Genomic DNA, 15,669 nt, shown 5'->3' with positions numbered 1-15,669 from the left:
GGGTAAACGCTTACCAAGTCACATTACCTCACCGGATGAATATGGTAAGGACTAAGAATCTTACCCGGTAAGAGCGAGACAAGAACCATGAGTCTTACCCTGTAAGTGATGGCGATCGACTCTTACCACTGTAAGCGCTTAGCGGGTGAATTGTTGCATACAATGTCGTTTTGATGTGTCCATTTTCATGTTTTTCTTATTTTGAACATGTTTTTGTTTGATCCGTTTTAAATACAAACCATGTAATTGTTAAAAATCACACAAACCAATCTTAACCGTCCATCTAAACTAATGAATATTTGATTTTCATGCATAAAGCAATGGTCATAATATATAAACTATAATATCTTCCATAAATATCTCGAGTGTATCCTAATATAAGCTTTACATGGTTTGTATTAAAACATTGTCTCCTCTCTCTTCCTCTATATAAATCATGGTTAATACAAGTTCCGACTCTTTTAGAAAAAGGAAACGATTTCTTTCAAAAATTACCCTTCTTTTTTTTCCTTCCAAAATTTTCAATTCAATTTTAGACAAAAATACCGGAACTACCGGCCATCAAATACATATATATATATATATATGTATATATATATGTATGTATATATATATATATATATGTATGTATCTATATATATATGTTAATCAATACATTAAATATTATACTTAGATTAAAAAAAAATCAAGTGAAACAAAACCTTAAGTTCTTACAGATCCTATAATTTTTGAAGTTGTCATATGAGCATGTATATGATTTATATAACGATGCACACAAATAAAACAATCATGGGATGACAGATCATTCAGTTTGACGCTAATCACATGCCATTCATTATGAATCAATTTTTCTGGGTGTTCAAAGAGCAGGGTTGCAAGTTTGCAGATATAGTGAAGATGTTTAGCATTTCTAAAGTCTAAATGAGCTTTACAAAAGACAAGGTGATGGCCATCAAACCTGTGCCAAACAACCAATCAAATCGAACCAGTTGACTACCCGTGTTCGTTGTGCTTTTCCCTGCTGTAGTTGGGGCCGGAGCAGCACCCGCCTCCGGGAGGTTACACATTCCAAACGTCATGTTTGGCTGCACAATAATCAAATTTAAATATCGGTGAACTTTTTTTGATCCGCTTGCTAACAAATGTTAATCAATGATCCATTTTACTGCTCTAATGATGATTAAAATTTGTAAGTATGCGAAAACAGTATAGTACTGATGAATGTTGCATACCCTGCATACTGCAATGCTGTTACAGCCACAAACTAGCTCCCCGTTGGCCATATCTACAGCAGCAGGTGCACCCCCACCGTTGCTCCTCTGAAAATTTTGATTGCCCATTTAACTTCAATTTCTTTTGTAGTCACATATGATATATTATCTATGTCATGGGTATTAATTGAAATTACCAAAAAAGTATGCGGATACCTTGTAAAAGTCGACAGCAATGAAATTAGGCCACCGTTTACCGGCTAGATCATGGCATGTGTTCATCATGCTTATTAATGGGGCTGAGTTGTACTTGCAAGATTGGGTGATATCCGGGGTATCTGGAAAGTAGTTCAGCAAAACCAGTGATCTTGATTTAGTGTTCATAGCAGCGGACTCTGCACGGTTAGGGCATAGACCACTTTTCATCCCATCAGTTCCGTCTGCAATTTCAGTCCATTTGGAGCAGTCATACTTATGCTTCCATATGTGTTACACAAATGAGATGTTTCTAAATCTAGATTGAACCAAACCAAACCAAACCAAACCAGCCTAGTAAATCCTGTTCAGAGGTGGGTCTGGGGTAAAATGTACACAAAACTGATTTCTACCCTAAAAAGTAGGGCAGTTGTTTCCGTGAAGACCCCCGGGCTAGTGAAAGTGTGTAAAAGGGAGGAATACGGATATGCTAAAACTTGAAAAGCCAGATATGAGTAAACAACAACAATGCAACCAGAAAGAGATAAAGATAGATATGCTAAATTTTGAGAAAGTGGATATGAGTAAACTCTAGATTGTGTAAACTCAAAGAAAGTTGATTTAACTCACATTGATTCTCGACCAAGTACTTCCACTCATATGCAATCCCTTCCGTCTTCTCTTTGGAAGATTTGGAGGTGAAAACTACCAAGCGCAAATTCTGCCGGACCATGGAGTCAACTGTGGGCCAATCACGACCATCACTCGGCATTCGAGATGCTGGAAACCAGAATTTCCTCAAACCAGCAGCGTTGAAGACATTGCTTAGACCATTTGGAGAAGTAACGTAATCTTCAATGATTATAGTAACGATTTCAGTGGGATTCTTTTCTAGGAAATCTCGAACCTCTTTCAGTACATTGATAGCAGGTTGCTGATGGTATAAACAGGGTCACTATTTAGTGATTAGTAATTCTATAAGCAGGCAGCTCTTATGGACCTATGGTACTTATTTTTAAATATAAGTACAACAACTATAAATATGTCTGTTGAGGTTGATAATAGATGCACACTTTGAAAATTTATCATATGGAAAACGTATTTTGGGGTTTGACCTTACAGCGTTGATGCCACAAGTTAAGCTGCCGCATGCCCACATCAATTTTCATATTCTTATGGCATGCAACACATTTTCTAATGTCGATTATTTAACAAAAAGTATTGGATAAAGAAAAAAAGGCCTAAATGAAATAAACTGGAGTACAACAAAAACCCTGAAGCTACTTACATAAGCTGTATAGTTGAAGCATTTGCCACCAAAGGAATGACATAACCAAATGTCATTCTCAAAGTCATATAAATCAAGCATCAGTCCTCTCACGCCATTCTGCAGAAGCATTGTCAAAAAAAGAAGTTTCTTTAAAGGTCTTAAACTTTAGCTAATTCAGAGAATAAGAGATTAAACAGTTAAACTATATAAACAGCATGCATGCTTTCTAAAATTCTAAAATTAAGTAAATATGAAAGAAAATTATTGGATTCAACATAGCATCTGTAATTCAGATGCTGTTGTGTGATAGTTGCTGTTTTGACGAATGCTAGTATGCAACTACAACAAGTACGGCATCACAAACGCATGGTCCAGGAAGTTCATATATCCAACAATTCACATCCGTAAATTGATGAAATTTCTGAAATAGTGTAAATCCATCTACAAGTCATAGTATTCAAAACTTACATAACACCCTATGATTTAGATATTAGTATATCTTGTTACGGAGATATATAGCAAAAATAGGTCAATGCACATTCTTTAAGCAATCTTAAGGTTTGAATCAATTCAGCTGATTCAAGCACCTCAAGGTTTGCATTGCAATAATGAAAACACGGCTAAAAGATTATCCAAAGAGATAGCAACATGGGGTTTTCAACATTTGATAATCAAACCGAGAGTCAATCATGTCCAGGATATGTTAAACATCCTACTAATCATTGTCTTCATACGGAATAATTAATATGCCTTTACAGGTACATGACTATTAATGGGTTCTAACAGGCTGTTCTAATAATTAACGCATTGTCAAGTCATTAAAGAATTAAATCAAACACATAATTAAGTTTCCAACTTCACATTATTTAGTGGGGCTGCAAGTCTCTTTTGTTTTATAAGTGTTATGTCAGGTGTCAACTACCTTATCCATGTTATTCTCCATGAGCTTTGGCAAAATCATTAATAAGAACAAGCATGGGATGCTTTGTACTTTTACCTGCACTCTATCTTATCACTGAAGGCATATTTACCAGCCTCTTATTATACTCCCGTGTGGTAGGTGCATGCTAATATGAAATCAACTACTCCCTTGGTATCATTAAATTTCTACCACTCTCTATTCCAGAAACCTCTTGTTAGTTGTAATATTTAATTTTTTGCCAACTTTTAAGTTACTTAGCTAGTTGCTCCTAAGTCATTGTTATAAGAAACAGTCATGTTGGTTCGAGTCCAAAGGATTTAGTTCCATTGGAAATCTTATATCTGATCTCAAGCACTCTTATTTTGCTTGCATGTAAAAAAATATTTTAAATATTTGGCTAATATCAAAGAATTCATTGTTAAGCATGTCAAACTTATTTCCTCTCTTTCTTCAAATATAGAGATTTTCCATTCCCTCTCCTTTTCTTCTCTATTTTAGAAGAGAATTCAGAATGACTATTGGAGCAAAATTTTCTCAAATCTCCAAAATTTCTGATGCTCTAATGGTGGCAATTCTACCAAGAAAGAAAATACACACTCCGTCCCAAAATAAATGTCTACAATTAAGATGATACACAATTCTAAATATGTGTAATTATTACATATTTTAAATAACTAAATAACACTCCCAAAATAAATGTCTACAATTAAGATGGTACACAATTCTAGATATGTGTAATTATTACATATTTTAAATAACTAAATAACACTTTTACCATTGATAATAGGGAGAGAAACTTTCCTCACCTCGTAACTAAGGGTAGAACAGAAAAGTAGAAAGTTATTTTTGAAAGCCGACACTTACTTTAGTAGAAAGTAAAATATAAATGTGGACCATTAACTTAGGATACAATTTTAGTTTAAAATCCCACATCACGAAATTGCATTGCTACATGGGCCGTGACCATCCCATTAATTTGTATGGAGTTAGAACTACATGGTGTTATGTTGTAAATGATTTGTTTGTAGGCCCTGATTTTCCTAGTCGTAATTGACATGGATTTCTATTAAAACTCGCCATTGGAACTTTTAGTTGTTGGAATACAAGATAGCCACAAAAAATTCTTAACTCCCCATTAATTTTGAAGTTGAAAATCGCAAGTGAAATTACATGTTCTTGGGAACGAAAGGAATACAAAAAAGTGAAATAGAAGAAATTTAGTCCTCGAGGAACAATCATTTAGTCAAGCTTAACAAACATAATTATTCAAACAACAAATCTTTGAATTGCTGCCTTGGAATTAGAACTGTAATTAGTTGAAGAAAAAAGAGAGAATCTTACATTGAGCTGAGAACTAACAGAATCCTGCTGGTTCGAAGGAGCGAGAACGATAGAGCCAGTATCCGACTTCTCTCCCAATCTAGCGAATGCATTATGCGTCGTTAACCACGAGTACCGATTGAATGGCAATCCTTTCACCTGTAATCACACTCAATCACACATTTATACCAACCAAAACACCAATTTTCACTCACGCAGATACAATACAATATCTACGGTACCTTAGATAGAGGACTGAGAGGTTGAATACGAGTACACCGAGGACGAAGATTGCCGTCTGTGACGCAAGCCTCACAATGTAACCCTGAGTCACAGTTGTTATTGTTTACGCACGTTTGTCCTTCCTGATATATTATCCAAATACATATCAGTTCAACTAAATTAGCCATAAATGATACCTTCGAAAACATTTGAAAATCGACCTTGAGTGCTGAAGCATAGGTGAAGAGGACAAGTGTGGAGAAGAGAGTTGCCAAGAACACATTGCATCCAAATTTGATTCTCTGCAAAATTCAAGTCGCCTCTATAGCTAAGTTGTTCATGAAACCAAAAAAATACATCAGAATCACAGAGAAAGAGGATCCCTGCCTCCATTGATGAGAAATTTGAAGGATCAGAGAGATATATTTAGTGGAATAATCATCAGAATGTCGGTCTTGTTACATAAGAAAGCTGGTAAAGATGAACGTGACCTTTTAAATTGGCGTGCAGAGTTTGACAGTACACGCCGCGCCCAACTTCCTTCGTAAATAAACTTAGTTGTGTACCGTCTAATGGGTTGCACGGTGAGTTTTAACTATTTTGAAGTTTTATTAGTTTTATTAAAGAATATTTAACGATGATATAAGTTATATTTAGTCTTTATATATTAATACAATTTGAATAAATGAGAATTATGGTTTCAATCACAGTTTATCAATAAAAAAAATTGTATGATAGTTTAAAATTTAATATATTTAAAATCTAACATATTTAAACGACTTCACAAATATGTTCGATTTACACCAAAAGCAAAAAATCAAGAGATTAAGAGCATGACCGAGAGTTCTAGAGCAATTGAATGAGAGATGAATGAGATAATTTTTAATAACTTATGGTGAATATCAGTTTGAATCTCACATTGGGGGATGTAGAGAAGACATAGAGGCATGAGAGAGTAAAGTCATGAGTAAAAAATGTCAAATGTATCTTAGGAACATGAAAAAAAAAAGTAATAATATGTTGGTAACTTGTATTATATGTTATTTTAATTGTAGATTAAGAGATTTTAAAACTAAATACATAAAATAGTAGTACTTAATGCATTATGAGTTGTTTTTGAAACTTTATACATTAAAAATTATTTATAAAACTTTTGATAAATCTAATTTATACTTATTTTTTATATTTAATTCATAAATTCTTAAACAACACGTTTTCTTAAAATTACATGGCTCAATTTTTCCGCCAATAAAATAAAAACACATCAAACTTTTATTTTTTTAAATTTATTTAATTTATATTCACTTTTAAATAATTAAATTATATATATTTATATAATTGTTAGATATAAATAAGATATGAAAATTTAAAAGTGGTGATTTCTATCCAATGACTTTTTCCATTCTTTTTATATTATTTTAAAAATATGTAATTATTTTATTTAATAAACTAATTAATAATTTTATTATAAACGATTATGAGGTAAAGTTTTTTTTCTTTATTTTATAATCAAATATAGAGTTTGAAATTTTATATCTTTTTAAAATAAAAATGTGTATACTTATTCTAAACGAAAGTAACACTTCTTGAAATAAAGTCGTATATCTCGTTTAAACCGCACCTACTATGAGATATATTAAGACCGTTTACTTGGTTATTAAAAACTAAAAGAAGTTAAACGCAAACTTGGTCTCTAAGGTTTTCTAAAATTAACGAATAAGATTCTTGAAATAAGTTTAATTGAATAGCGTCGCTTTAGTTTTAAGTGCTTACCGGTAAAACTTAACACTATTATTTACTTACAGGGTAAGATTTAGACTACCAAACGACATTGTATGCAACAATTTACAAGGTAAGCGTTTATCCTGGTAAGAGTCATCGCCCTCATTTATCAGGTAAGACTTTTGGTCCTTGTCTCGCTCTTAACGGGTAAGATTCTTGGTCCTTAGCATATTCATCCGTTGAGGTACTATTACTTGATAAACGCTTACCCGAATAAACGTTTAGTAAACGACCCCTAATAACCTCACGTAACTCTCACAGGAGAGGTATTTTCACTCTTTTCATAACTTTATCCATTAATTTCAACAAACCACATGTACCGAATTTACATTCAACTCTATTTAAATTATGAATTATAATTATATATTTTAAAGTAGTTGTTGATTATCTTTTTTAAACAAATATAATAATAATTTTTTAAATTGCTTTAAATAAATAAATCATTATATTTGTATTATATATCGATTTTGTCAACGAAAAGTTTCATCATCTTTTTAAGCTCATTCAAAGAGATTTATTTGGTTTGAAATTTTATTTTATACAACGTTTGAAGAAATTTCAAAGGTTTTCATTAAATCTCGTTTTATATCTTTTTAATTAATTTTTAAACATGTTTATTTTAGTGATTTTAAGTTACCATCTAATTTATCAGCTAGTTTTTATTAAACATAGCTGATTTATCTACCAGCAGTTATTTTATTTAAGAAAAAAAAAACCAACAACTAATTTATCATATATAATTTTTTATGTGAAAATTGGTTTATGTGTTATTTAATTCGATCATGGTTGGAAAGCAAAGAGAGGTTACGAAACGTAACAAACTCTATTTCGCCATTTTAAGCCTTCCAAGCAAACATTTGCTTGACCGAAACTATGGACTTTTTTGCTCATGTTGCACTTTACCCCCTCTAAAGTTTGATGATTGGAAGAAACACCCCCTCTAGTCTAAGCAAGAATTTGCAACCGAAAACGATTTCAATGTCACAACCTCTTATGTTGAAAACCATGTCGTATGCTAGGGATAATTTTGTCGATTGATATTTTTTACAAACCAACCGATGTTTTGATTTATGAAATGATAGTAAACAGGAACCTTAAAACTCTAAAGAAGAAGAGAGAGTATTTAAGTACTGAATCGATAACGAAAAAGAAAAAAATGATTGAAGATAGCTCCTAAACAGAAACCGAGCTGCTTATATACTTAGCCATAAATTACACAAAATTGATCCTTGAAGTTTTACCAGAAATGCATCGGCGTCTTTCAGCTCTTAACAGCTACCGTCTAGATCCTTAAGTTTCTAGAAATCTACAGAAATACCCTTTTCAACATAATTTCCTAAAAAACAAGACCAAAAGTTTATAAATGACAAGATTGAACTGGAATAGACAATATTTAATAGATTTGGATAGTGATCAAAGGTTCATATATTTTGTTATGCTTATAATCATAACTTCTATTCTCATACGATATTTCGTCTATATTTCCCCTATATGTATGTATGTATATATATAGGCGAACGATCGTGTGAGAAGCGTAATAAGATATCTGAAGTTTTGATCACTTTTAATCTTATGTCTGTCCATGAATTGCGCTTTAGAATTCTCATCCAATAAAAATTGTATGATGTGTCAAAATCATCATGACAAAAAGAAAATGAACCGTCGTTTTTCTTCAAAAACTAACATGTTTTTATGTTTTAAAACCAATATTCCTCTTGGTTTTAAAGAAACCCTATTTTTTTTCTTTTGGTCTTTTTGATCCAAAAACTCTTGTAAAATCTTCACTTTTCTTGTTTATGGTATTATTTTACCTGGACTGTTTGTTGTATACTTGCATATATACAACAATGTATTCTTTTCTAAACCTAAAACTCAAAAAATCATTCTGTTGGTTTTCGAATGATTGATTGTTACTTTTTAGTATTTTAAATATTAAATCTTCTTGCTTCCTTCTTTCTTTTTCCTTCGATAATTGGTAGGTTATTTTTCGCACCCTTAGACTTATAAAAGAAACCACAAAGCAAGTATATAATATGGTCCATTGTCGTCTTTTTCAAATAATAAAGTGGTAAAAACCGGTTATCGTCCACTGAAATTGTAGTAAATGTTTAATAAGATTTCAATGAAAGAAATGATTTTTTATGATGAAATCGAAGACTTCACTGATTTGAGTTAACAATAATGAAACAACATAATATAAAAGGTTAACATGGATGTAAGACTTGTGGTGAAATGTAAACACAAATTCTAGCAGACAAAAATGTAGGAATGATACAACATGCAATAGGCCATAACTAATTCCACCATTTATTTTAAAGGTATTCCTCTCGGACTTCCACCATTGCACTATATTATAACTTTCAACTCATATCTCTATATGGTATCCGGACCAGGGATAATGACGAAATGGTGTCTTCAAAATATATGGATAAACAAATCCAGTTGTTAAAAATCACTTTTGTGAGACGATTCCCATATCATTCAAGTTGTCATGTGTTCTAGGTGGTTCATCTCTGAATCTACTGCACTTTAACACTTTTAACAAGCGACCAACATGTTGAAAATTGATTAGTTTGAAAGATATAAATGACAAGTCTCCTTGTCGGCAACTTTCTCAAGTCTATCTCTCATATCATTCAAGTTGACCTGCATTCAATGGCTTATCTCTAAGACCATGACACTTTAACACTTTCAAAATGATCAACTTGTCAAAAAGTGTCATTGATTTTTATAAAAAACTTGAATGAAATAGTGGAACATTATTATTGCGAAACAACGTCCACTTTTCTTCGGTTTAACATCTCACCCTTTGTCTTACACTCAAGCTAATGAAATTAGCTATTCATTACAGAAAGTAAATGACAAGAAATATTAAGAACAGAAAGTAAAGACATAAATATAAATAATGGAAAATAAATGATTGAATGTAAAGAACGGAAATTAAATGACAAGAAAAGTAAATAAAATAAAAATAAGAACAATGTTGCAGTAATATATCTTAAAGAACATTTTTTAAAGAAATTCAAGAACTAACTTGAATATAGAGAGTAACTTCATATCCGAATCTGATTAAGGGATAACAAAATGAGTTCTAAGTGGTTCTATTTATACTAAAATAGAAGAAGAAAAGATAAAGCTCTTGGGAAAGCAAGGGCTCCTAAAAAAAAGACAAGAAGTACAAAAGTAAAAGTGAGTATCACATCAAGTACAAAAAGCATTTTTCCAAAAATCTTATACTTCAGATCTTTAGTCTTTATCCAAGATTTCAACAAAAAATTGTCCTTATCTTCATTCAACAACTGAATTCATAAAGCCTTTTTAAGAAGTCATTTCTTAAAGATCAATGCTGGAGGAATGTTGCAACAAAGAATAATAGGCATTCAAGTTTAAGATTTAGCTACTTTAATGGTGTAAAGACAAGTCAATCACTTAATTTAGCTCCAAGTATAAACAAATGAAAAATAATGTAATAAAAAGGACTGAAGATTGGGATAAAAGAAAATTAACTACCTAAAAGTAAAGAAATAGGCGTTCCATGCCTTGAATAATCAATGCATGTCAACAATTCTTGACTAGAAATGGAATCGGCCGAGAATGTTAACTTTGACATCGAGGAGTGAACTTCAAATTCAACAATCATCTCGCCCTTCTCGAGATTCCAGTTGATAAGCAGCAGTACACTAACGCTGCTCACTTCCTAAAGAAGTCAGTCCTTGACTACGCACTCACCTTTCAAACGAGGATTTTGTTTCTCCTGTTTATGTAAGCTATTCTAAATCAAATATTAAAGACACCACACATGTTTAAATCCCACATGTTCTTCAATAAACTTAAAATCAAAAGGAATATCTAACTTAATACAAAAAAATAACAACATCATATAATAATTAATTACCTCAGAGCAAAAGAAATTTAATTTAATACAAAAACCTTCCAAAACATATCGTGTAATATCCAAAACCATATCGAGTAATATTTAAAACATATCGTGTAATATCCAAACTCATATCAAGTAATATTTAAAACATATCGAGTAACTTTAATTTTTACTTGTCATTCAAAATATTATATACTAATATCCAAAAAATATCAATTTTAGATTCTAAACATAATTAGGATATAGCACATCATGAATTACCTATTTAGTTAGAAATAAATAATATACATTCAATCTTTTAATATATATATATATATAGGGGCTGGTTCGAATACTAACCCAATATTTTGTGCCAACTATGCTAACCCGATCTTGGTCGTTAATTTTCTCATCAAACGGTCCTTATTAAATGAGAGTTAAAAAATATTCAATTAATTAAATATTTATTGATATGTCTATGAACAATTTGTTCAGAGGTATTTCTGTCAAACAATAGTATCATAACTATCGCAGTCGATTCCCGTATCCTGTAATCAAGCACAAAACCGCCAATCTGATCGAAAAAACATTGCTCATCATCAGCGAAAAATCTGGTTCAGAATCGTCATCACACAATGGACGATTTCGGAGGAATGCAAGGCGATGAGAATAGAATAAGAGGTATGCTTAAAAGAAATTAGGGCTTCGATTTTGTGATAATACTTGAAATCCGTTCATATTTGCTCAATCTTGACTACAGAACGGAGAATGAGCGAAAGAATCATGAAGAAGTACACATTCTCAAATTTCAAGAATACAATCGACAACCCGGTCGATGTGGATGAAAAGACAAACAACACGGAATCATCAAGTCGACGAGGTCTTAATCAAGAAACAATGGAAGTAAAACAGCCATCTCTAATGCTTAATGAACCTCAAAAAGGTAAATAAATATAAAAGCTTTACATATTCGAGTTTTACGCTGTTATTGACTATATGTTTTATGAGAAACACTTCATTCTATTTTTTTCAGTTAACAGACCTATTACAGTGAGTTGATTTTCAAATTTTTGGCTTTTAATATGAACATATCTCATCAAAAATAAAAATGCATGTACTCTTTATTTTAAAAGTTCAGGAAATTTATAAACATTGCTTTGTGGTTGTTCATTGCTTCATCGATATTGGTGGCACATTTGTCTCACCCAACTAGACCAAATGTTGAACAACATATGTTGTTCTCTTGCAAGTTAAACAACATTTTATTAACAATGTGTTTTTCATATTTTAGTGACCAACTTAGAGGTATTCACATTAGGTGTTCATACCTACAACAGAGGTGATTCATGTGAACACAAGCTTCATCGATAAAAATGTTTTGATAAGTTATTTAGAGACCAAATGTTCTAAATGAACATATGTATGTTTATGTTTTTTAGGGTTTTTTTTATTGTAATTATTGATTACCTTAATTCAATAGTACATGTTATTCATATTTTAGATTGAAATCATGTGATTACCAGTGTGTTGGTTATATTCACATGATAAACTCGGTATGTTCACATTAGTTGTTATTATCATTGACATTTCAGGATAATATGTTCATATGAAATGTCCGTACGAGTTAACACACCTATGGCAGTGTGCTGATTTTCAAATTTTTGGCTTTTAATATGAACATATCTCATCAAAAATAAACATGCATGTACTCTTTATTTTAACTTTGATGAAATTTTTAAACATTGATCTGTGGTTGTTCATTGCTTCATCGATATTGGTTGCACATTTGTCTCACCCAACTAGACCAAATATTGCAAACTTATCATATGTTGTTCATTTGCAAGTTAGACAACATGTTATTAACAATGTGTTTTCCATATTTTAGTGATCAAATTAGAGGTGTTCACATTAGGTTTCCATACCTACAACAGAGGTGATTCATGTGAACACAAGCTTCATCGACCAGAGACTAAATGTTGTGTCAACGAACACACATATGTTTCTTTTTTTTGGTTTGAGATTCTGACTCTTATGACGGTGATAATTATTTCTTATTTTCATATATGTCTCACACCACATATATGAAGATGTAATACAAAATGTAATACATATATGATAATTTAATACAGAATATATCATCAAGGGTGAAATATCACTTTTTTAATTGTTCACAGATTGTATAGTATACTCAATCTTTTGTTCCTCATTTAGTAGATGTACCATATCATGTAAACTGATTCACATTGAGTAAATAGAAAACTGATCAGATTTTTAAAATGAATTTTTGAATTACATTGATGATCCTGGGGCATCAAAATAGTGATATATCCCCATTCATAAATCACAACTTGTTCGGTCAAGTGACACACAATCAATACTTCACAATACATACATTAATTACACTGATGTTCGAGTGTGCTGCAAAAACACACTCACCACAGTTACTATATATCATTTGCATCGGAGGATGGCGTCCACCGTTTTTCTGTATACAAGTTTGTACAAAATTAAGTAAGCGACCGTCATATTGTTTTGTTTGTCCATATGGTACAAATTGTACACATATGTACATTAATTGTTCATGCAACTGCACACATGTAGATGACCACCTGTTCAAATTAGCGTCTGCCATAATATAGTCTGTATGTTTCAATCCACGGGACATTTTACCCCTAGCCATAAAAGCAATATGCTCATCTATAATTTCTTCTTCCATATATGCATTGGTACGGTTGCCCATAGAAACTATATCACTTTAGTTTAGTCTATGCATGTCTTCATAGCTGTTTTGCAATTTTTGTGCGTAACTCGTGTATTCATATGTGATATGTGTGTGAACATGTTTTGATAAGTTTTTTTTAGAGACAAAATGTTCTAGATGAACACATGTGTGTTTATGTTTTTTTGTTATAATTTTTACTTACCTTAATTGAATAGTACATGTTATTCATATTTTTGGATAAAAATAATGTGATCACCAGTGTGTTGTTTATAGTCACATGATCAACTATGTATGTTAACATTATTTGTTATTATCATTGACAATTCAGATACAATATGTTAATGTGAGATGTTCAACGAGTTGAAAAATAACGTGTTCATGATTTATTTAGAGCCTAAATGTTGTCAATGAACACAAGTATATTTCTTTTTTTGGTTTGAGATTCTGACTCTTTCAATGGTGATATTTATTTTATATTTTTATGTAGTTGACCATCTGTTCACATTAAGTCAATGCTTGTCCACAGTTTCACTACGATTTGATATAGTTAAAAATGCCACTGTCTTGTTTTTTAGAGCTACTTAGCACATGATCAAAAGAGTTATCGAGTATAGACGAGTGTTATCCATTAGAAGTGATACATTTTTTAAGAATCTTTGGAATTAGTAATAGCGCTAGCATTTTATTTAACTAAACTCGAGTTAGCATAAAAAGGTGAAACATTAGGATATATTTTGTTTTTTTTGGAAGGTATCACTAGAGTCTGCATAATCAAACAAATATATGTCCACATTATCGTCATTATCACGCATAGTATTATTGGGAGTAAGTTCATTTATAGATTTACACACTTTTATTATGACTGTCATGAGCACGATGAGTAGAAGAAGTTGAATTAGTTAAGGGAGGGTGCATAGCATTTTCAACAGAAACATTGGGTGGGGGGGATATGTCAAGAATTCAAAACACGAACCGTATATGAAGGATGAGAATTCATACTTGGGCCAGCAGTAGACACTTGTTGGATAGATGCATGATCCCTAGAAAGATGTATGTGAACAAGAAGGGTGGATTGAAGGGGGGATGGGGCAAATGATCAACCAAAACAGAGAGGTTCCGGTGGTTAGAATGACAAATAGTTGAATTTAGAAGGGGAGGAAAAGATAAANAATCTAGATACAGCAGTAGACACTTGTTGGATAGATGCATGATCCCTAGAAAGATGTATGTGAACAAGAAGGGTGGATTGGGGGGGGGGGTGAAGGGGGGATGGGGCAAATGATCAACCAAAACAGAGAGGTTCCGGTGGTTAGAATGACAAATAGTTGAATTTAGAAGGGGAGGAAAAGATAAAGGGAACATTTATGGAATGGACAGTAGCAGGTATCCATTGTCTGATAACGTCTTTATATAGGAAGTATCTATTGTTCTGTTAGATATGTGGACTTTTAAAATATATGCATACATGCTACTGTCCATTCTATTACGTAATAAACAGTAGCTGTTCATGTTGTCTTTAATCTGTATAATGAACAATAGTTGTTCATGTTCATATGGGAAATGTGTATCTATAACCATGGTTCATACCTTTATCTTTCGTGCAATTTGTATATGATGGGTTAATGTTATCATGATATTATATGATAAAAATTAGACTTAGTATCTATTGTTATGACATCCAAAAAAACTAGAGAATTAGAAAGATAGCACAGTGATGCAAGGTTCCATTTCAAATTTGGTGGAAAAGTAAGTTTGTATCTCCATGACACAATCACAATAGGTAGTGAATATCACTGTATAAAGTGAACATAATGTTGAATAATCGTAAATATTATTTATCATGCATTTCCATCGTGTATAAAATGTGAATGCTTTTTTTCAGCTTTTAAAAATATTTACAGTTAAAGTGGCCTGTATCTCACATATATTAGCTATTACATGAAACAGTTGTATTGTGACAGTCAGCATGTATCTTACACATCAACCTCTGTATGAGATATATCGGGTTCGTTTTGATTGGGTTTATGAAATGTTTTGCTTTGTTGGTCTGTCATCTTTTTGGCACTATTTAGAGCAGGCATGAAAAACTAACATCAATCCATGGGACCTTCAAAGGAGAATGAATTGAAATGTTTCAAGTCGAAAATCCTTGAAGTAAATCAGTTTTAC

General features: G+C 31.9%; 1 protein-coding gene across 1 annotated transcript; it reads right to left on the bottom strand.

Annotated features, from left to right (window-relative positions):
* Positions 1–810: 810 nt before the first annotated feature.
* Positions 811–5,599, bottom strand: LOC112507056 (PI-PLC X domain-containing protein At5g67130). The gene is made up of 9 exons (XM_025111458.1): positions 5,528–5,599; positions 5,362–5,442; positions 5,161–5,283; positions 4,940–5,077; positions 2,695–2,793; positions 2,037–2,340; positions 1,428–1,651; positions 1,233–1,319; positions 811–1,085 (listed from the first exon to the last, which is right to left on the bottom strand). The coding sequence occupies exons 1-9, from the start codon at positions 5,531–5,533 to the stop codon at positions 918–920; spliced, it is 1,230 nt and encodes a 409-aa protein (XP_024967226.1). The 5' UTR covers positions 5,534–5,599; the 3' UTR covers positions 811–917.
* Positions 5,600–15,669: the final 10,070 nt, after the last annotated feature.

Source organism: Cynara cardunculus (assembly GCF_001531365.2).
Source record: "Cynara cardunculus var. scolymus isolate 2C chromosome LG 2, CcrdV1, whole genome shotgun sequence".
Classification (NCBI taxonomy): Eukaryota; Viridiplantae; Streptophyta; class Magnoliopsida; order Asterales; family Asteraceae; genus Cynara; species Cynara cardunculus.
Note: the sequence above shows the minus strand (reverse complement) of the source record. Positions and strands in the feature narration are given on the sequence as shown.